We start from the raw sequence: 23,326 nt of genomic DNA on the forward strand, positions 1-23,326 counted from the left end.
GCTGTTATTGGAGGAAGAAAATCGTCTTTTGCCGATGGCGGTCGACCTGGACGAGTCCGTCCTGTGATATACATTTTTCACGCACGATGGACTCGCGCAGCTCGGCCATCACCGAAAGTCAAAATATCCGTGAGATAGTGTCCATCATGATTAATTTGCTTAGAAGTAATCTTTGATGTTTGATTCTTATGCTATTTTTCATTGTGTAATGAAAGGTGTTAGCACCGATCGATTCCATGGATATGGCTTCCTCCGACGATGCATCTTCCATTAGGGTTGACTCCGCGGTCAAGGAGAAGCTTGCCAAGGACCGCTTGGCGGCGCTCATTGAGAAGAACCCGCAGCTTATCCTAATAAAGTATTTTGAGGATCTGGCCAATTAGAATCCCCAACCAAGGAAAAGAAGGCCCCACCACGTAAGGAGTGTGACGACTCGACTCCGTTGAGTCCACCGACGTACATTCCCAATGACACTTGGTCCTCCACCGTGGGGGATGCCCCGACGTACTCTGACTCCACGTGAAGGAAATATGCCCTAGGGGCAATAATAAAGTTATTATTTATTTCCTTATATCATGATAAATGTTTATTATTCATGCTTGAATTGTATTAACCGGAAACATAATACATGTGTGAATACATAGACAAACAGAGTGTCACTAGTATTCCTCTACTTGACTAGCTCGTTAATCAAAGATGGTTATGTTTCCTAACCATGAACAAAGAGTTGTTATTTGATTAACGGGATCACATCATTTGTTGAATGATCTGATTGACATGACCCATTCCATTAGCTTAGCACCCGATCGTTTAGTATGTTGCTATTGCTTTCTTCATGACTTATACATGTTCCTATGACTATGAGATTATGCAACTCCCGTTTGCCGGAGGAACACTTTGGGTGCTACCAAACGTCACAACGATACTGGGTGATTATAAAGGAGTACTACAGGTGTCTCCAAAGGTAGATGTTGGGTTGGCATATTTCGAGATTAGGATTTGTCACTCCGATTGTCGGAGAGGTATCTCTGGGCCCTCTCGGTAATGCACATCACATAAGCCTTGCAAGCATTGCAACTAATAAGTTAGTTGCGAGATGATGTATTACGGAACGAGTAAAGAGACTTGCCGGGAACGAGATTGAACTAGGTATTGGATACCGACGATCGAATCTCGGGCAAGTAACATACCGATGACAAAGGGAACAACGTATGTTGTTATGCGGTCTGCCGATAAAGATCTTCGTAGAATATGTAGGAGCCAATATGGGCATCCAGGTCCCGCTATTGGTTATTGACCAGAGACGTGTCTCGGTCATGTCTACATTGTTCTCGAACCGTAGGGTCCGCACGCTTAAGGTTTCGATGACAGTTATATTATGAGTTTATGAGTTTTGATGTACCGAAGGAGTTCGGAGTCCCGGATGAGATCGGGGACATGACGAGGAGTCTCGAAATGGTCGAGACATAAATATTGATATATTGGAAGCCTATGTTTGGATATCGAAAGTGTTCCGGATGAAATCGGGATTTTACCGGAGTACCGGGAGGTTACCGGAACCCCCCGGGAACTATATGGGCCTTAGTGGGCTTTAGTGGAAAGGAGAAAGGGGCAGCCCAAGGTGGCCGCGCGCCTCCCCCCTCCCCTAGTCCTATTAGGACTAGGAGAGGTGGCCGGTTCCCCTCTCTCTCTTCCCCCCTCGAGGAATCCTATTCCAACTAGGATTGGGGGGGGGGAATCCTACTCCCAGAGGGGGTAGGACTCTCCTGGCGCGCTCTCCTTGGCCGGCCAGCCCCTCCCCCTTGGATCCTTTATATACGGGGGCAGGGGGGCACCCTAGGACACACAAGTTGATCATTGAGATCATTCCTTAGCCGTGTGCGGTGCCCCCTGCCACCATATTCCACCTTGATCATATCGTTGTAGTGCTTAGGCGAAGCCCTGCGACAATAGAACATCAAGATCGTCACCACGCCGTCATGCTGACGGAACTCTTCCCCGACGCTTTGCTGGATCGGAGCCCGGGGATTGTCATCGAGCTGTACGTGTGCTAAGAACTCGGAGGTGCCGGAGTAACGGTGCTTGGATCGGTCGGATCGGGAAGACGTACGACTACTTCCTCTACTTTGTGTGATCACTTCCGCAGTCGGTCTGCGTGGGTACGTAGACAACACTCTCCCCTCTCGTTGCTGTGCATCACCATGATCTTGCGTGTGCGTAGGAAATTTTTTAAAATTACTACGTTCCCCAACAGTGGTATCAGAGCCTAGGTTTTATGGTTTGATGTTATATGCACGAGTAGAACACAAGTGAGTTGTGGGCGATATAAGTCATACTGCCTACCAGCATTTCACACTTTGGTTCGGCGGTATTGTTGGATGAAGCGGCCCGGACCGACATTACGCGTACGCTTACGCGAGACTGGTTCTACCGCCGTGCTTTGCACACAGGTGGCTGGCGGGTGTCAGTTTCTCCAACTTTAGTTGAACCAAGTGTGGCTACGCCCGGTCCTTGCGAAGTTTAAAACGGAGTCTATTTGACAAAATATCATTGTGGTTTTGATGCGTAGGTGAGATTGGTTCTAGCTTAAGCCCGTAGCAGCCACGTAAAACTTGCAACAACAAAGTAGAGGACGTCTAACTTGTTTTTGTAGGGCATGTTGTGATGTGATATGGTCAAAACGTGATGAGATATAAGTTGTTGTATGAGATGATCATGTTTTGTTGAAGTTATCGGCAACTGGCAAAAGCCTTATGGTTGTCTCTTTATTGCATAAGATGCAAGCGCCAAATAATTGCTTTACTTTATCGCTATGCGATAGCAATAGTTGAAAGAGCAATAGTTGGCAAGACAACCATGTGACGACATATTGATATAGATCAAGATGATGGAGATCATGGTGTCATGCCGGTGACGATGGAAATCATGATGATGGTTTGGAGATGGAGATCAAAGGCACAAGATGATGATGGCCATATCATGTCACATATTTTGATTGCATGTGATGTTTATCTTTTATGCATCTTATCTTGCTTTGATTGACGGTAGCATTATAAGATGATTCCTCACTAAATTTCAAGATAAAAGTGTTCTCCCTGAGTATGCACCGTTGCCAAAGTTCGTCGTGCCCAGACACCAGGTGATGATTGGGTGTGATAAGCTCTACGTACATCTACAACGGGTGCAAGCCAGTTTTGCACACGCAGAATACTCAGGTTAAACTTGACGAGCCTAGCATATGCAGATATGGCCTCGGAACACTGAGACCGAAAGGTCGAGCGTGAATCATATAGTAGATATGATCAACATAGTGATGTTCACCATTGAAAGCTACTCCATTTCACGTGATGATCGGACATGGTTTAGTTGATTTGGATCACGTGATCACTTAGAGGATTAGAGGGATGTCTATCTAAGTGGGAGTTCTTAAGTAATATGATTAATTGAACTTTAATTTATCATGAACTTAGTCCTGGTAGTATTAGCATATCTATGTTGTGGATCAATAGCTCGCCTTGTTGCTTTCATATGTTTATTTTGATATGTTCCTAGAGAAAATTGTGTTGAAAGATGTTAGTAGCAATGATGCGGATTGGATCCGTGATCTGAGGTCTATCCTCATTGTTGCACAGAAGAATTATGTCCTTGATGCACCGCTAGGTGACAGACCTATTGCAGGAGCAGATGCAGACATTATGAACGTTTGGCTAGCTCAATATGATGACTACTTGATAGTTTAGTGCACCATGCTTAACGGCTTAGAATCGGGACTTCAAAGACGTTTTGAACGTCATGGACCATATAAGATGTTCCAGGAGTTGAAGTTAATATTTCAAGCAAATACCCGAATTGAGAGATATGAAGTCTCCAATAAGTTCTATAGCTAAAGGATGGAGGAGAATCGCTCAACTAGTGAGCATGTGCTCAGATTGTCTGGGTACTACAATCGCTTGAATCAAGTGGGAGTTAATCTTCCAGATAAAATAGTGATTGACAGAATTCTCTAGTCACCATCACCAAGTTAGTAGAACTTCATGATGAACTATAATATGCAAGGGATGACAAAAGTAATTCCCAAGCTCTTCGTGATGCTGAAATCGACGAAGGTAGAAATCAAGAAAAACATCAAGTGTTGATGGTTAACAAGACCACTAGTTTCAATAAAAGGGCAAAGGAAAGAAGGGGAACTTCAAGAAGAACTCAAGTGAAGAAGCCCAAAGTCTGGTCCTAAGCCTGAGACTAAGTGCTTCTACTGCAAAGGGACTGGTCACTAGAAGCGGAACTACCCCAAGTGATTGGCGGATAAGAAGGATGGCAAAGTGAACATAAGTATATTTGATATACATGTTATTGATGTGTACTTTACTAGTGTTTATAGCAACCCCTAAGTATTTGATACTAGTTCAGTTGCTAAGATTAGTAACTCGAAACGGGAGTTGCAGAATAAACAGAGACTAGTTAAGGGTGAAGTGACGATGTGTGTTGGAAGTGGTTCCAAGATTGATATGATCATCATCGCACACTCCCTATAATTTCGGGATTAGTGTTGAACCTAAATAAGTGTTATTTGGTGTTTGCGTTGAGCATGAATATGATTTGATCATGTTTATTGTAATACAGTTATTCATTTAAGTAGGAGAATAAATTGTTGTTCTATTTACATGAATAAAACCTTATATGGTTACACACCCAATGAAAATAGTTCGTTGGATCTCGATCGTAGTGATACACATAATCATAATATTGAAACCAAAAGATGCAAAGTTAATAATGATAGTGCAACTTATTTGTGGCACTACCGTTTAGGTCATATTGGTGTAAAGCGCATGAAGAAACTCCATGCTGATGGGCTTTTTGAATCACTTGATTATGAATCAATTGATGCTTGCGAACCATGCCTCATGGGCAAGATGACTAGACTCCATTCTTCGGAACAATGGAGCGAGCAACAGATTTGTTGGAAATCATACATACTGATGTATGTGGTCCGATGAATATTGAGGCTCGCGACAGGTATCATTATTTTCTGATCTTCACAGATGATTTGAGAAGATATAGGTATATCTACTTGATGAGACATAAGTATGAAACATTTGAAAAGTTCAAAGAATTTCAGAGTGAAGTGGAAAATCATCGTGACAAGAAAATAAAGTTTCTACGATCTGATCGCGGAGACAAATATTTGAGTTACGAGTTTGGTCTTCAGTTAAAAAAAACAATGTGAAATAGTTTCACTACTCACGCCAGCTGGAACACCACAATGTAATGGTGTGTCCGAACGTCATAACCGTACTTTATTAGATATGGTGCGACCTATGATGTTTCTTACCGATTTACCACTATCGTTTTGGGGTTATGCATTAAAGACAGCTGCATTCACATTAAAAAGGGCACCATCTAAGTCCGTTGAGACGACACAATCTGAACTGTGGTTTGGCAAGAAACCAAAGTTGTCGTTTCTTAAAGTTTGGGATTGTGATGCTTATATGAAAAAAGGTTTCATCCTGATAAGCTCAAAACCAAATCGGAGAAATATGTCTTCATAGGATACCCAAAGGAAACTGTTGGGTACACCTTCTATCACAGATCCAAAGGCAAGACATTCGTTGCTAAGAATGGATCCTTTCTAGAGAAGGAGTTTCTCTCGAAAGAAGTGAGTGGGAGGAAAGTAGAAAACTTGATAAGGTAATTGTACCTTCTCCCTTATTGGAAAGTAGTTCATCACAAAAATCTGTTCTTGTGACTACTACACTAATTAGTGAGGAAGCTAATGATGATGATCATGTAACTTCAGATCAAGTTACTACCGAATCTCGTAGGTAAACCAGAATGAGATCCGCACCAGAGTGGTACGGTAATCCTGTTCTGGAAGTCATGTTACTAGACCATGACGAACTTGCGAACTATGAGGAAGCGATGATGAGCCCAGATTCCGCAAAGTGGCTTGAAGCCATGAAATCTGAGATGGGATCCATGTATGAGAACAAAGTATGGACTTTGGTTGACTTGCCCGATGATCGGCAAGCAATTGAGAATAAATGGATCTTCAAGAAGAAGACTGACGCTGATGGTAATGTTACTGTCTACAAAGCTCGACTTGTCGCGAAAGGTTTTTGACAAGTTCAAGGGGTTGACTACGATGAGACCTTCTCACCTGTAGCGATGCTTAAGTCTGTCCGACTCATGTTAGCAATTGCCGCATTTTATGATTATGAAATTTGGCAGATGGATGTCAAAACTGCATTCCTGAATGGATTTCTGGAAGAAGGGTTGTATATGATGCAACCAGAAGGTTTTGTCGATCCAAAGGGAGCTAACAAAGTGTGCAAGCTCCAGCGATCCATTTATGGACTGGTGCAAGCCTCTCGGAGTTGGAATAAACGCTTTCATAGTGTGATCAAAGCATTTGGTTTTATACAGACTTTCGGAGAAGCCAGTATTTACAAGAAAGTGAGTGGGAGCTCTGTAGCATTTCTGATATTATATGTGGATGACATATTACTGATTGGAAATGATATAGAATTTCTGGATAGCATAAAGGGATACTTGAATAAGAGTTTTTCAATGAAGGACCTCAGAGAAGCTGCTTACATATTAGGCATAAAGATCTATAGAGATAGATCAAGACGCTTAATTGTACTTTCACAAAGCACATACCTTGAAAAGATTTTGAAAAAGTTCAAAATGGATCAAGCAAAGAAAGGGTTCTTGCCTGTGTTACAAGGTGTGAAGTTGAGTAAGACTCAAAGCCTGACCACGGCAGAAGATAGAAAGAGAATGAAAGTCATTCCCTATGCCTTGGCCATAGGTTCTATAAAGTATGTCATGCTGTGTACCAGATCTATTGTATACCCTGCACTAATTTGGCAAGGGAGTACAATAGTGATCTAGGAGTAGATCACTGGACAGCGGTCAGAATTATCCTTAGTGAAATAAGGATATGTTTCTCGATTATGGACGTGAAAAAAGGTTCATCGTAAAAGGATTACGTCGATGCAAGTTTTTGACACTGATCCAGATGATTCTAAGTCTCAATCTGGATACATATTGAAAGTGGGAGCAATTAGCTAGAGTAGCTCCGTGCAGAGCATTGTAGACATAGAATTTTGCAAAATACATACGGATCTGAATTTGGCAGGCCCGTTGACTAAATTTTTCTCACAAGCAAAACATGATCACTCTTTGGGTGTTAATCACATAGCGATGTGAACTAGATTATTGAATCTAGTAAACCCTTTGGGTGTTAGTCACATGGAGATGTGAACCAATCACATAAAGATGTGAACTATTGGTGTTAATCACATAGCGATGTGAACTAGATTATTGAATCTAGTGCAAGTGGGAGACTGAAGGAAATAGGCCCTAGAGGCAATAATAAAGTTATTATTTATTTCCTTATATCATGATAAATGTTTATTATTCATGCTAGAATTGTATTAACCGGAAACATAATACATGTGTGAATACATAGACAAACAGAGTGTCACTAGTATGCCTCTACTTGACTAGCTCGTTAATCAAAGATGGTTATGTTTCCTAACCATGAACAAAGAGTTGTTATTTGATTAACGGGATCACATCATTAGTTGAATGATCTGATTGACATGACCCATTCCATTAGCTTAGCACCCGATCGTTTAGTATGTTGCTATTGCTTTCTTCATGACTTATACATGTTCCTATGACTATGAGATTATGCAACTCCCGTTTGCCGGAGGAACACTTTGGGTGCTACCAAACGTCACAACGTAACTGGGTGATTATAAAGGAGTACTACAGGTGTCTCCAAAGGTAGATGTTGGGTTGGCGTATTTCGAGATTAGGATTTGTCACTCCGATTGTCGGAGAGGTATCTCTGGACCCTCTCGGTAATGCACATCACATAAGCCTTGCAAGCATTGCAACTAATAAGTTAGTTGCGAGATGATGTATTATGGAACAAGTAAAGAGACTTGCCGGTAACGAGATTGAACTAGGTATTGGATACCGACGATCGAATCTCGGGCAAGTAACATACCGATGACAAAGGGAACAACGTATGTTGTTATGCGGTCTGACCGATAAAGATCTTCGTAGAATATGTAGGAGCCAATATGGGCATCCAGGTCCCGCTATTGGTTATTGACCAGAGACGTGTCTCGGTCATGTCTACATTGTTCTCGAACCGTAGGGTCCGCACGCTTAAGGTTTCGATGACAGTTATATTATGAGTTTATGAGTTTTGATGTACCGAAGGAGTTCCGAGTCCCGGATGAGATCGGGGACATGACGAGGAGTCTCGAAATGGTCGAGACATAAGTATTGATATATTGGAAGCCTATGTTTGGATATCGAAAGTGTTCCGGGTGAAATCGGGATTTTACCGGAGTACCGGGAGGTTACCGGAACCCCCCGGGAACTATATGGGCCTTAGTGGGCTTTAGTGGAAAGGAGAAAGGGGCAGCCCAAGGTGGCCGCGCGCCTCCCCCCTCCCCTAGTCCTATTAGGACTAGGAGAGGTGGCCGGCCCCCCTCTCTCTCTTCCCCCCGTCGAGGAATCCTATTCCAACTAGGATTGGGGGGGGGGGGAATCCTACTCCCAGAGGGAGTAGGACTCTCCTGGCGCACCCTCCTTGGCCGGCCAGCCCCTCCCCCTTGGATCCTTTATATACGGGGGCAGGGGGGCACCCTAGGACACACAAGTTGATCATTGAGATCGTTCCTTAGCCGTGTGCGGTGCCCCCTGCCACCATATTCCACCTCGATCATATCGTTATAGTGCTTAGGCGAAGCCCTGCGACAATAGAACATCAAGATCGTCACCATGCCGTCGTGCTGATGGAACTCTTCCCCGACGCTTTGCTGGATCGGAGCCCGGGGATTGTCATCGAGCTGTACGTGTGCTAAGAACTCGGAGGTGCCGGAGTAACGGTGCTTGGATCGGTCGGATCGGGAAGACGTACGACTACTTCCTCTACTTTGTGTGATCGCTTCCGCAGTCGGTCTGTGTGGGTACGTAGACAACACTCTCCCCTCTCGTTGCTGTGCATCACCATGATCTTGCGTGTGCATAGGAAATTTTTTGAAATTACTACGTTCCCCAACACCACGATCACCGGTTTCACGGACTACACCTCTGAGTAGTCCACCTAGATAGTTTGGCGTTGATTTGGTGATGTAGTCATGTATGGACTTCTTAGATTGCCACTTGTGATGCTTTTGATTGTAGTATGAGTGATGACAATACACAAACAAGCATTTCAAGTCTCAATGCCTAATAAAAAACTCACATAGCCATTACTAAAATAGTTCGTTGAAATGCTTTTTTGTGTAAAAAGTTGAAATGCTTGTTTGTGTATTGTTATCAGGGGGAAAGCAGTAAAAAGTTGTCTGGAAACAGATCTTTGCCGAGAGCTGCTCTCGGCAAAGTGGCACGCTGGCAGTTGGCTGTGGCAGCTTTGCCGAGAGAAACTCTCGGCAAAGTGGCATGTGCCAGCTGTTGGCTGTGGCATCTTTGCCGAGAGCCACTCTCGGCAAACAGCTGACGGAACCAGCCGACGTGAAAGTCACTTTATTTTGCCGAGTTGTATTGTTTGGCTCTTGGCAAAGTCTTTGCCGAGTGCTCGTGCCCTGGCTCACGGTAAATTCCTGTTTGCCGGAGAGGTGTACGCCAGGTGGCTTTTGCCGAGTGTACCACTCAGCAAAGGCTTTGCCAGCGGTTATAGGCCCTTATACGCCGAGTGCACTAGATTCTAGTAGTGCACTCACACCACAACGGCCACTAACTCACGGGCCGGCTAACCATCTAACAAATAATGCATGCACTCAATGAACTAACAAACAAGATAATATCCTAAGTTCCTACATGCATTGCGATAGCTCATACCACGAAGGCACCATCGGCATCTTGCCGGACCTACAAATTGGACAGAATTTTTGCTAGAGCAGAAACTGAGTCCAGTCCCTTACGCCCGCAGCGGGTGGCATCATCTTCCCCGTTAAAGTGCCACATGGGGTGCCCTCGATATTGAAGTGGTTGTACCCCCACATTATACATACTAACATAACCTCGATTATTGTCAGTCCTGATTGAGCCAGCATTTTTATCCGGCCCATCAGGTAAAGGACTTCTCCGTTGTCTTCCTCCTGAGGGTTCCAAGGGCGCCAGCTGCGGTGTTTCTTCAGGGGAGCGTTGTCGAACTCAGGGAGGCCCATCCGAATAGGGTCCGGAAGGGGGACATCCTCCATATAAAACCACTCCGAAGGCCAGTCCTCGGATGTCTTCTTCGGAGTACCGGACAGGTATCCGGTCCCGGTGATGCGCCATATTTCGGCTCCGCCAACTTGGTACAGTGACCCCTCCTGTGTATGGGGTACGAGGCAGAATAGCCTCTTCCATAGCTTGAAATGAGCTTCGCAGCCCAGAAATAGCTCGCAGAAGGCGACATGTCCAGCAATGTGTAGTATGGAGGCGGGAGTGAAATTATGCAGTTGGAGGCCGTAGAACTCCAGGAGCCCGTGGAGGAACGGATGAATTGGAAATCCAAGCCCTCTTAATAAGTAAGGGACGAGGCATACCCGCTCCCCCATGGATGGGTTGGGAAAGATCTCCGCTTGCTCCCTGCCGTTATAGGTGGCGAGCCCGGCTCGAACGGGGACCATATACACTGGAGGGAGAAATCCCTGGGTCTGCAACTCCACTAATTGGCTGTGGGAGATGGAACACTTCTTCCAATTGCCGGGCTCAGGGCTACGGGAGCGAGAGGAGGAGCTGCGACGACCGACCATGTTGGAATGATTTTTTTCCGGGCGCGCTCCGATGGATACTCGTTGTGGGAGGATGGTGTGATCTGGATCTGAGAACCCCCGTCTCTTTAAATAGGTGATTTACCCACAGGGCTAGGGTGGCAATTGTAAAAATGCCCCGACTTCTCGCATTCGCTCGACGCGTGGAGAATATCCATTATTAGGCGCAGAAGCCAAGGAGTGCAACATTTATGGGAAGCCGGACACTACTCAAACAAGTATTCAGAATTTGGAGAAGAACCCACCTTGCAATGCCGAAGACAATCAGCACGCCGGACTCATCGCCATTGAAGCCTAGTTCGGGGACTACTGAGGGAGTCTTGGATTAGGGGTCCTCGGACAGCCGGACTATATCCTTTGGCCGGACTGTTGGACTATGAAGATACAAGATTGAAGACTTCGTCTCGTGTCCGGATGGGACTCTCCTTGGCGTGGAAGGCAAGCTTCGTAATACGGATATGTAGATCTCCTCCCTTGTAACCGTGTCTTGTAACCCTAGCCCCCCTCCGGTGTCTATATAAACCGGAGGGTTTAGTCCGTAGGACAACAACAATCATACCATAGGCTAGCTTATAGGGTTTAGCCTCTATGATCTCATGGTAGATCAACTCTTGTAATACTCATATCATCAAGATCAATCAAGCAGGAAGTAGGGTATTACCTCCATTGAGAGGCCCCAACCTGAGTAAACATTTTGTCCCCCGCCTCCTGTTACCATCCGCCTTAGACGCACAGTTCAGGACCCCCTACCCGAGATCCGTCAGTTTTGACACCGATACCGCGCTCCAGCTAGTCCTAATCGGGCGCGCAGGTCACGTGGAGAAGGCCACTCTCCACCGCAAAAATGTTTGAGGGTAACGTCATGTGCAAAGAAAGTAACACATTTAATTCTGTTACCATGTGTTGGTCGGCTACGTCCTAATTTTAGGGTCACTATTCATTGCCAGTAAGATATAGTATAGATGGTAACGAGCCTAGGTTTTTTTACCACGCGTAGTGATATATCGATGGTTTCATCCCTAAACATAGTAAAACATTGCTGAGACATGTAGTAACGTATTACTACATGCTCTGTAGATAGGTAGTAATTTCATTACTAGCAACCATTTGTGGACAGTCAATGCAAGTAATGTTGTTAGTATTCCGTGCAGACTCAACACAAGTTGGTTGGTATTAGCTATCACGAGGTAGGTAGTAATGGCATTACTACATATTTTTACCTTTGTTACTATCGATTTAAGGAGGTATGAAGTAATGGCATTACTAGATTTTTCCTCGGTTACGAACAATTTACTGTTACAGGGTAGATAGAAATGGCATTACTACAATTTTTTCCCTATGTTACGATCAATCTACCACATCGATGTAGTAATAGCATTACTATAGCTTTTTTGTTGTTACGATCAGTTTACTACATCGACCAGGATGGTTGGGTTAGACAAGTTAGAGGAAGGGTCGGTTAGTGGTGCGCTTCACAGTGGCCGGAGCATACGATTACTTACAATGCGCTTAGGCTAAGTTAGGGAAATGCATTCTACTACCGGGTGTAGTTATACCCATCTCCTATACTAAGCGTGAGTGGAGAATAGCTTATTCTACACCCCAGTAACCCTACGTACAAAATTTAGTAGAATACTGTATCAAATGTAGTAATTCTTAAAACAAATTGCTATCCAAGTTTTTTATTTCCTCCATTGTCAAAAGAAATACTATATTTTTTATGCTACGTTACTATATTTTGTATAGAGCATTACTAGGGGTGTAGAATAAGTTAGGGATTGACTATTCGTCACCCTGGGTGAGGAATAATTGTTCTTCATCCCCTCTATTTTAACATTAATGCATCGTAATTTTACATTTCGTAAATTTTTGTCTTATTTCATATGTAATAAGAGAACGTAACAAAATTATAGACGTAAAAATATAGTTTAAAATATACACAAAATGTAATTTTTCTGGTTTTATGATCTATATTTTTTGTTTTTTATGCCGAATTTTACGTAGTGAATCGATATGAATGTAATTATCTGTATTCCATATGTAATTTATTTATGAAACGATCTAGATTAACTAGGGTGAAGAATAACTTATTGTGCACCCTGCGTGATGAATGGTAGGCTCGCGCTATTCGTCACCCCGGGTGAGGAATAGTTATTCTTCACCTCCTCTCTATTTTGATATCAATGCACCGTATTTTTAAGTTTCGTAAATTTTGTCTTATGTCATACGTAAAAAGAGAACGTAAGAAAATATATACTCGTCGTAAAAAATATTTTATGTTAGGTAAAGTTACAAACGTAAAAATATGGTGTCAAACATACATAAAATGCGATATTTTTCTGATCTTATAACCTATTTTTTGTTTTTACTTATACCAAATTTTACTTAGTGAATCAATATAAATGTAACTATTTGTATTCCAAACATAATTTGTTTATGAAGCGATCGTAAGGTTACCTCGGGTGAAGAATAACTTATTCTGTATCCTGGGTGATATATATATATATATATATATATATATATATATATATATATATATATATATATATATATATATATATATATTAGGTGCGCTAAAGTGAGCCCGAGCTCATTGTGCTTATTCTACGCTCCGACCCGTGGAGCGCACCATGTTTGCTAATCGGTTACGTCATTCTTTAATTAGCGCAGCCACATGCATGCATATGGTAAATAACTTAATTCATTTACTATGTTTGGCTGGCGTTTTACTAGCGTGCGAATCGAGGATGCTAGACGAAGTACATTGCAGGTTGGCCGTAATTCATTTAAACCTGTTACTATATTTATCATGGTTTTTTACTAGCATGGGAAACGAGAATAAAGGATGGGACCAATGCATGCGGATGGTAACTGTTTTAATTGGGTTACCATTCCTACCATGTGAAACAAGAGTCCACAAAAGCATACGATGCAGACATGCAGTAATCTAATTTGTTCTATTATCAAGTTTTTCATGAACAATTACTATGCTACTATAATTCTCAAGGTTGATTACTATATGCCATTCCAAGGAGGCATATAGAAAGAAAAAATGGTGGTGGGACCATGCACCTGCATCTCCAGCCAGTAACCAAATTAAATATGTTACTACTTTTTTCATGGTTGATTACTATGTATCATTATTAGCATGGATGTAAAAAAGACAAATGGTGGCGGTGCGTGAACTAGTGGGTGGAGATAGTAACTGAAATTATTGGGTTACTATATTTCTTATGATTGTTTACGATGTGTTGTTACGGCCATGCATCTACAAAAAGAAATGATGGCGGGACGGTGACTGATGCATGCAGATGGTAACCGAATTAATTCTATTACTATAATATTCTACAGATTTTACTAGCAGGTGGAAGAATAATGCCGATTAAGCCGAACGGTGCGTGCGACACAGGCGGAGTGTAAAATATACATAAAAACATAGTTAAACATAAAAAGCATTTTTTGGGTCTTATTAGTTACATAACATTAAAAACATTAAAACATAGTGTAAAATATACATAAAAAGCATTTTTTGGGTCTTATTAGTTACATAACATTATAAATATTAAAACATAGTGTAAAATATACATAAAAAGCATTTTTTGGGTCTTATGACTATCTTTTTTTGGGTCTTATGAAGCAATATATATACATAGCGTAAAATTATATTGCTTCATCGGACGCGGGGAAATTGCCAAAGCATTTGACGATTGACATGTTGGAATATAAAGGAGTAGTAAATAAAATCCTAGATAGGAAGTGCGTCCGTCTGAAAATAAGTGAGTTGTCAGTTGTAGAATATTACTCTCGTCAGACTTGAACTTAATGAAAAAAAAGGAAAGGTTCATAGAATTTTTCTTCCCCTTCCCCTTTCCCCGAACTAAATCGCCCTAAGACCATTACCATTAATTCGTATTTTCCTATCAACTAGCTAAAATTGATTAACCCTAGGATTTATATATACTCAACCTTTCAACCTTTGTTGTTAGCCTCACTAAGTACAAGAGCAATGTCTTGCTTACTACGAGATGTATGCTCCTCTCGCCTGTGCGCTCGACTGCGAAATCGCTTTCATGAGCCGATCAAATAGAGCGGTTTTGGAAATTTCTACAGACAAGGACCGACCCATTTTAGAAACATTTGTTCGATTTTTTACTTTTCATTTTTTTTAACTATTAGTTTTCTTGTTTTTACGTTTTTTGTCTCTATTGGTTTTATCAATTTCCTTTTTGAATTCTTTACTAGCTCCTTTTTATTTATTTTCATTATTTATCATTTTTAATACGTAACGATATTTTAATATATGTTAAACATACTTCTTATAGACGTTCAACATTTTCAGATACACTTTAAATATTTACTGCATAAACATTAAAACTTTTCAAAGTAGTTGTTGAATATTTTGCGAAATGCTCATTTGGAATAAAACATTAATACAAAGGGAACATCTTGCAATACGTGTTTGAACTTCAAAGAAGGCATTTATTTTTTAAAATGAAACGTGCAAATATTTCTGTATGCTGCAAAAGTAAATAAATGGCCCTGATATTTTTAGTATTCTGTGGATATTTTTCGAAAACTGTGTGCAAAATATTTATAGTTCATGAATATTTAATTTAAATGTGATTAATAAAATTGAAAATACATACAAGGTGAACAATTTCTGTGTACCGTTTGAGCATTTTCCAGATGCACATTGAAATTACAAATAGATGATAATTTTTTTATATAAATCCATGATGAAAATTAGTCAAATGCACACTTAACATTTTTTAAATAGATTCTGTAGAAATTTAAGCACACATGTAACATTTTTTAAACGTAATAAAGATGTTTTAAAATTGTGTGAATATGTTTAAATTGTTATCAACATTTTTAAAATCTCACAAATATTATTTAATGGTACAAAACAATTTGTCAAATCTTGCGACCAATTTTTGACAATCCATAAAGATTTGTAGAAATGTAAACAACCTAATTATAAAAAGTCTTTACAACTTTTGAAATGTCATGAATATTTATTTGGTTGATATGATTTTCTTTAAAAAAATACACAAACAAAATGCTATATTTTAACAACATTTACCAAAAGAAAAATGTGTTATTAGGCCTCGGCCACGGAATCCCACATAATATATGATACGGAAAATGGAGGAAAGTCAGATGCAAACTAATCAACGTAAATCTGTATATCACCCTCATTGTGTCTTGTCGGGAGCAATGAGCCGGCCCACTTTACAACAGCGATATTGCCGGTTTTGGAAACTTCTAGAATGTTTTCTTTACAGATTTATATATTTTTTACTGGTTTTTTCGTTTTATATTTTCATTTTTCCTTTATCCGTTTTCTGTTTCTGTTTCTCGTTTCATTTCTTTTCCTTTTTATTTTCTATTTCTTTTTATCTTTTTTTCCTTTTATCTTTTCCAAAAGTGTTCACTTTTTGAAAAATGTTCGTCCTTTTAAACAATATTTAAAATTTCACAAAAATATATGTCAATTTTTTTCATAACTCAAAAGATATTTAGGGAATTTCAAAACTACTGATGTTTTTCAAAAATTGTTCAGAGTACTAAAAATGTTCGCATTTTCTAACTTCTCTCACAGACTCAGAACTTATTCCTATTTTTGCAAAAAACAAAAGGAATTCCAAATAATGATCCTCATCCAGAATTTTTTTAACTAACACAATTTTCTTTTTCTATTGATTGTTCAAAATCTTTTAAAATTACAAAAAAATTTAATTAAATTGTTTAAATTTTTACAAAATTGTTTTATGTTGAAACAATTTTTTGTATTTTTCTAAAATTATTTGTAATTACAAAAAATAACCACGTTTAACAAAAATGTTTGAAATATCAAACATTGGGTGTGTTTTCAAAAAAAATCCGGTGTTTTACCTTTTTTCAATATCTTAAATAAATATTAAAAAACTCAAATGATTTTTTAAACCCAACACGTGTTGTTAAGCAGTTCACTCTGCCATGATTCACCATCAGATGTTAGAGCATCTCCAGCCGCGCCCCCAATAAGGCCCGCAGGCGATTTTTCGGCCGCCGGCGCAAAAAAATCGGCCCAGTCGCGCCCCAAGGACCCAATTTTCGCCGGCTCGGGCCGAAATTGGCGCCGGCGGACCCAACCCGAACCCGGCGTGCTAGGGGCGCTCGGGGGCGTCGGGCGAATCGTCTTTGGCACGAAAGAGCCGCGGGGCCTCCTTGTCTGCGAGTCGTCTCGCTTCTCGCCGCTTCGTCGTCCTCATCGCCTCGTTTCCCGCGGCGAATCAATGACAAAGCTGCCGCGCGCTGCCGCGCCGGTCAGCCCCCGCCATTGATGCCTCACGGGCGGCGCAGTGAAGGCGTGACGACGCGCGTCCCCGCGCATGCCACGCGTAGACGCGGCGGCCACGCGTGCTCGCGGCACCTCCGCCTATATAAGCCGACCCCAGCGCGCCGGTGGCACGCACAGAGTCTCCACCGCCAACGCGCCCTCTCTCCCCTTCCTCCCTCTCCCCTCGCCGTCCCAGTTCAAAGAAATGGCCGAACGATTCCCAGGCGACGGCGAACGGCTTCGGCCGCCGCCACCTTCACGGGGAAGAAACTCGGCTCCTCTTCGAGGCCGAGTACCCGGTCCCGCCGGACATGCGGGTGCCCGGGGCGTGGAGAATCAGCGCCGGCGGGGTCCCGGTGCCACCACCGCCCACCGGGGCGGCGCGGCGTGCGGAGATCGCGCGTATCTGCGCCTACCTGCCGCGGGCGGCGAGGGAGGGGCCGCGCTACGTCCCCGACAGCCCGGTCTGGGAGCCGTACTTCCGCCGCCGTCACGCCGAGCAGCTCGAGGCCACCAACGGCGTCGTGCCCTCCGGCAGGCTCAACTATGAGGGGCAGCGCCGATGGTGGGGCGTGCCCGGCCGCACGCTGGAGGCCGTCCTCGAGTACATCGAGGACGGCAACACGCCGAGACTGGAGTACCCCGAGCCCCCGTCCTTCTCTCGGCGCCGTGGGAGCTCGTGGACGCCGAGGCGCATGGACCCCGGGGCGTCCTCCTCGTCCGATCGGTCGAGCGGCTCTCCCTGCCTCCGCCCCATCAAGCCGGAGCCCCAGGACACGCCTGTCAGCCGGCGCACCCGCCGCTCCGGTGTCCGCATCGCCGACTCCACCCCTGCCTCTGGCCGCCTCGTCCTCGTCGCGCCCAAACCGGAGCCCAGCCTCCCCTCGGAGTACGAGGAGCTAGCCCGGCGCGGCTTCTCCGACGAGGACGACGTACGGTGGGTGCGCGACGACTACCTCTGCGACGAGATGGTCCGGCAGCGCCGGGCCCTGGAGGAGATTGCCGCCCGCAAGCGTGGGCGCGAGGACGAGCACGACGTCGTGATCCTCGACAGCGAAGACGACGAGGACACCGCCGGACCGTCCAACCCGCCGCGCCAGCCGGGGGAGGATTGCAGCAGGGACGGCGGCCGCGGCGGAGGCGACGACGACAACGACGACGATGACGGCGGCGACTACACGCGGTTCTACAGCCTTCTCGGCATGTAGAACGTCGACGAGCGGCGAGGCGAGGGAGACGGCGGGCCTAGTAGTGTGTTTTTTTGTAAAATATTTTAAATATGTATGAACTCTCGTCGTGTTTGGTTGAATTTGGTTTGAACTTGCCGAAATATGTATGAACTCGCCGAAAATGGTTGAATTTACGCCATGTTTGTGCCGCACTTTAATTTTCATAAAAATCCGTGGACGCCGCGACTGGGTGGCATCACGCTCCCAACGCGCGTTTTGCGCCAGTACGCCCCCGAGGACGATTTTAGTGCCTCCTGGAAGGCCAACGGCTGGAGATGCTCTTAGTTCTGGTGGCTAGCATCGTGATATCAAAAATAGCATGTCTTGATTTTTATGTCACAGTACAAAACACAATTTGCTTTGGTGCGAGTGGGCCCGCCCAGTCGCGTGACTTTAATGCAAGTTGCATCATATAGGTGACATGAACGCATGTAGGTGAGTCAGACAATGGTGCTCCTAATTGGCGCTTATGGCGCCAGCTCAGGAAGCTGCCGCTCACACAACCGCTCCTGTGGGCCGACCAAACAACATGCCGGTAGGTCCCGCAAACACGCGGTCACTCGCTTGCTCAGTCTCGTAAAATACTTATTTGCTTGCTCGTACAATGGTTGAATAGTTGACTTTTGAAAACTACAATTTTAAAAATATATATACAAAGAAAACACAAAAATAAAAAAAATTCATGAGTTCGAAAATGTTCATGGGTTTTGAAAGAATTTCACAAACTTCAATAAAGTTAACAAATTTGAGAAGAAGTTCATCAATTTTGAAAAAAAAATCATTGAATTTGAAAAAACATTAAACAATTTTGAAAAAATTCACAAAATTTTAAATACTTAATATCAATTTTACCTAAAGTTCAGAAATTTGGAAAAAGTTAATCAAATTTGAAAAAAAATCATGTATTAAAAAAACTCTCTAATTGAAAAAATATTAATTGATTTTGAAAAAAGTTCATGCATTTCAAAAAAAGAAAAACGCAAAGAAATATAATAAGAAGGAAAAAACAAGTAAAACCGGTCCAGAAAAAACCTAAATGAAGCAAAAAAAAGAAAATGGAAAAAGTAAAAATATAAAAGAAAAGAAACAGAAAAGGAGAGAAAATAAATAAATAAATAAAAATAACGATGCAGAAAAAATTCAGAAAGAAAAGAGAAAATCCAAGCTAGAGAATGTATAAAAGTAAGAAAAAGGAAATACATTATCACAATGTGTGGTTTGTCTGGTCGGTTATTGCGAGTTACAATTAAGGTGGAGGTCATGAGTTTGAATCTCTCTCGTGCAACATCTTTTTTGTGTATTAAACAAGAAAAAAAAGTGAAACTGGATTGGCCCAGCGCGGGGGGAGTGGTGTGCACCGGTTTGCCAAATGGCCTATAACCGCCCCTGAAGTGCTAAATATGAAATGCCATTGGACATAAAGCTCGAGCAAGCGAGGTATAGCTCAAGAGCTCCTATTGGGAGCTCTACGCGGCAAGCTGTCCTTGTTTCGCACAACGCGCGCTTTGACTGGCCGGCCCAGTGGGGACTCGACCATGCTCCCTAGCGATTCGATCGACACTGCAGTGACTCGGTAAGTACTGTAGCACCTCGACCAGACACTATAGTGAACGGTTTTTTGGTATTCGGTTGATTTTTTATTCTGTTTGGAAAAGACGGACAAAACATACTATAATACTATTCGCAAATTTTAAAACTAGATATTATAATGCAGAGTTGAGACTGAGAAATTTGTAGCTGTTTCAGTGGGGAAACGTGCAAGAGTCATTTTTTAGATAAAAATGCTCGATTTGAAGACTGAGAAATTTGTAGGTTCGATTGATTGCTAAAATAAATTTGTTGGGCATACCAGCTTATAATGCAGAATAAAGTTCTTGACAAAAGTAACGCTAGAAACATCACCTCGAGCTAACTATGCCATTGACCAGGAAGGTTCAGACCACATGACGGAGATCCTTTATTGAGTTCCTACCCTTTAACTGGCGGCATGCATATCAATCTGACACCGGTTAGTGATTCATTTGTAAGGTTCATATGATTACTGTCGCATTTACTCTCCTCGCTTGGTATATTTCCTTGTCATCCTTATATGATCAGGATAATAGCATAAGGAATCCTTGATTATTTTTCTGATTGAACAGCCAAAGGACTGGTTGTTTGAAGTTTAAGTGGCTCTCTGAATATTGCATTCATCGTGCGGAGCATTTCCTTGGGGGAGGAAAATCCGTCGGTGTGACAGTAGAACAAGTGAGCTGTCTTACAAAACCTCCATAACACCTCCTTGCATGGCCATGGAACAACATGGTCTTCTCTAACGGTTGAGTATATGTGTTGTGCATATTTGCCTATTGGGCCCACCTCCTAGTTATCTTGTATAGTAGGGGTCGTGGCCTACTCTTGTACATCATATATACATGTGTTTGCACCTGAGGAATACAACACGTAATTCCCACGTCATAGATGGTATCAGTTTTTTAGGTTTTCTTCTCGCTTCCGCTGCCGCCCGTGTGCCTCCCGCGCCGGTCCCACCACCTCCCCGCTAGCCGCGCGCTTCTCCTGATCGCCACTGCGCTAGCGCCTATCGATCGTGCCCGCTATCCCGCCCGCTAGCCGCCTCCCGATCGCGCCCGCATGCCTCCCCGCTAGCCGCTAACACCGCCAGCCACCGATCGCGCCCGCACACCTCCCCGCTAGCCGCCAGCCACGGATCGCTACCCCGCTCCTCACCCGTGATCGCTCGCTGCCTACGCCGCCAGTCAACAGATCGCTAAACCAGCTCGGTAGCACACATCGCCGCAGCGCCACGCCGCCCGCGTTCGCTAGCTCCGAGCCGCTCCACCTAGCAGCCGCCGCCGCTACCTAGTGCCGCCGACGCCGCTTCGTGTCGTAGCCGTTCTCTTCCTCTCGGTTTTCGCCGCAACAACCGCGCCGTCTCGCCCTCGTCATGTCGTCTGTCACCTCCTCCGCGTCCACCAACTCCAACCCGTTCGCCGACGCCAACCCTCCTGACGTGAACGGCATCCGCAACCTGAACATCCTCGAGAGGGTGTCGGTTTGTCTCTCCCAGGCGGACTCCTCCTACTACACGTGGAAGACGTATTTTTCCCTCGTGTTCCGGGAGTATCACCTCATCGACCACGTGGACGGCACCGTCGACTCCAGCCTCGTCCCCGAGTTTCATGACTGGTCTACCATCGACACCACGATCATCCACTGGTTCTTTCTCACCATCTCGCCGGACCTCTTCCAGACAGTCGTGGCGGACGGTGATGATGCCTGCGCCGTGTGGACCAAGCTGAACGGGCTATTCACCGACAACCAGCTCCAGCTTCGCGTTTTTTTGCAGCGACAATTTTTTGGGTGTCACCAGGATAACACCTCCGTCGATGACTATTGTTGCCGCCTGAAGACTCTCGCTGACGAGCTCCATGATATTGGCGCGAAGATCGATGATGACCTCCTCCACAGCACGCTCACCACTGGGCTCAACAAGGACTTCGGCAACGCCGCGGCGAACCTTAGCCTCATCCCCAACCCGTCCTTCGCCAAGTTCGTTGCGTACCTCCGCTTGGAGGAGCGGCAGATGAAGCAGGTGAAGGCGCAGGCCATCCACACCGCTATAGCCGCGGGCACCACCCGCGGCGCCTTCAGCCGCCCCCGCCGCGCCCCCTCCGCAGCGCCACCCGTGCCGCGCTGGTGTAGGCATGAACGACACCGGTCCATGGGTTGTAGCCGGAGGCCCACGGTAGGGGCACCTGGAACTGCTGTTGCTGCTGCTGCTGAGGGGGCGCGGCCCTGCGCCCCCTACGGCCCTCTCGGCACCCGCGGCCCCCGCAGCCCCCTTGGCGCCCCCGGCGTCCCCAGTGTTGGCGCTCCCCTCGGCGCCCCCGGCGCCCCCGGCGCCCCTGATGTCGGCGCCCCCGGTTCCTGTGGCCGGTCTAGTCACCTGCGCCCACACGGGCGTCTTTCAGCCGAGCTCGCGCTACGCCTCGGATGACTACGTCCTTTCGGCATCCACCTCTGAGCCGTCGCCGTTGCCGTCCTCCGTTCGAGCTGCTCTTCGTGACCCGCTCTGGATGGCTGCGATGCAAGAGGAGTTTGTCGCCCTATTGCGCAACCGGACGTGGCAGCTTGTTCCCCGTCCCTGGCACGCCAACTAGATTACCGGGAAGTGGGTCTTCAAACACAAGCTCCGTCCAGATGATACCCTTGATCGCTACAAAGCACGCTGGGTTGTTCGTGGATTCCGACAGCGTGCTGGCATCGACTTCGGTTGTCAAGCCCGGCACGATACGCATGGTTCTCCACCTTGTGGTCTCCCGTGCTTGGCCGGTGCACCAGATGGACGTCTCGAACGCCTTCCTCCATGGTCACCTCGAGGAGCAGGTCTTCTGCCAGCAGCCCACCGGGTTTGTTGACCCGGCGCTTCCCGACCACGTGTGCCTGCTTTCGCGGTCCTTGTACGGAGTCAAGCAGGCACCGCGCGCTTGGTACCAGCGCATCGCGGCGTTTCTCCACTAGCTTGGGTTCCACTCTACCCGCTCGGACGCCTCGCTCTTTGTCTATCATCAGGGCTCTAGCACGGCCTACTTGCTGCTCTATGACGACGACATCATTCTAACGGCATGTACGGCTGGTCTCCTCATTCAGCTCACGGCTTGTCTTCGCGCTGAGTTCGCCATCAAGGACTTGGGTCCTTTGCACTACTTCCTCGGTGTCGAGGTGGTGCGCCATCCGGATGGCTTCTTCCTTCATTAGCGGAAGTACGCTCACGAGCTCCTAGAGCGCGCCGACATGCTTAACTGCAAACCCGCCGCTACGCCTGTTGATACGGAGGCCAAGCTTTCTGCCACGGATGGTTCTCCTGCTTCAGATGCTGCTCTCTACCGGTCTATCGTTGGTGCTCTCCAGTACCTCACTCTGACTCGACCGGAGATCCAGTATGCCGTGCAGCAGGTGTGTCTTCATATGCATGCTCCTCGAGACGTTCA

General features: G+C 44.9%; 1 protein-coding gene across 1 annotated transcript; it reads left to right on the forward strand.

Moving 5' to 3' along the window:
* The first annotated feature begins 236 nt into the window (after positions 1 to 236).
* LOC147982968 (uncharacterized) lies at positions 237 to 18,314 on the forward strand. The gene is made up of 2 exons (XM_087540603.1): positions 237 to 358; positions 17,645 to 18,314. The coding sequence occupies exons 1-2, from the start codon at positions 237 to 239 to the stop codon at positions 18,312 to 18,314; spliced, it is 792 nt and encodes a 263-aa protein (XP_087396729.1).
* Positions 18,315 to 23,326: the final 5,012 nt, after the last annotated feature.

Source organism: Triticum urartu, chromosome 2A, assembly GCF_056163025.1.
Source record: "Triticum urartu cultivar PI428250 chromosome 2A, HENAU_Tu73, whole genome shotgun sequence".
NCBI lineage: Eukaryota > Viridiplantae > Streptophyta > Magnoliopsida > Poales > Poaceae > Triticum > Triticum urartu.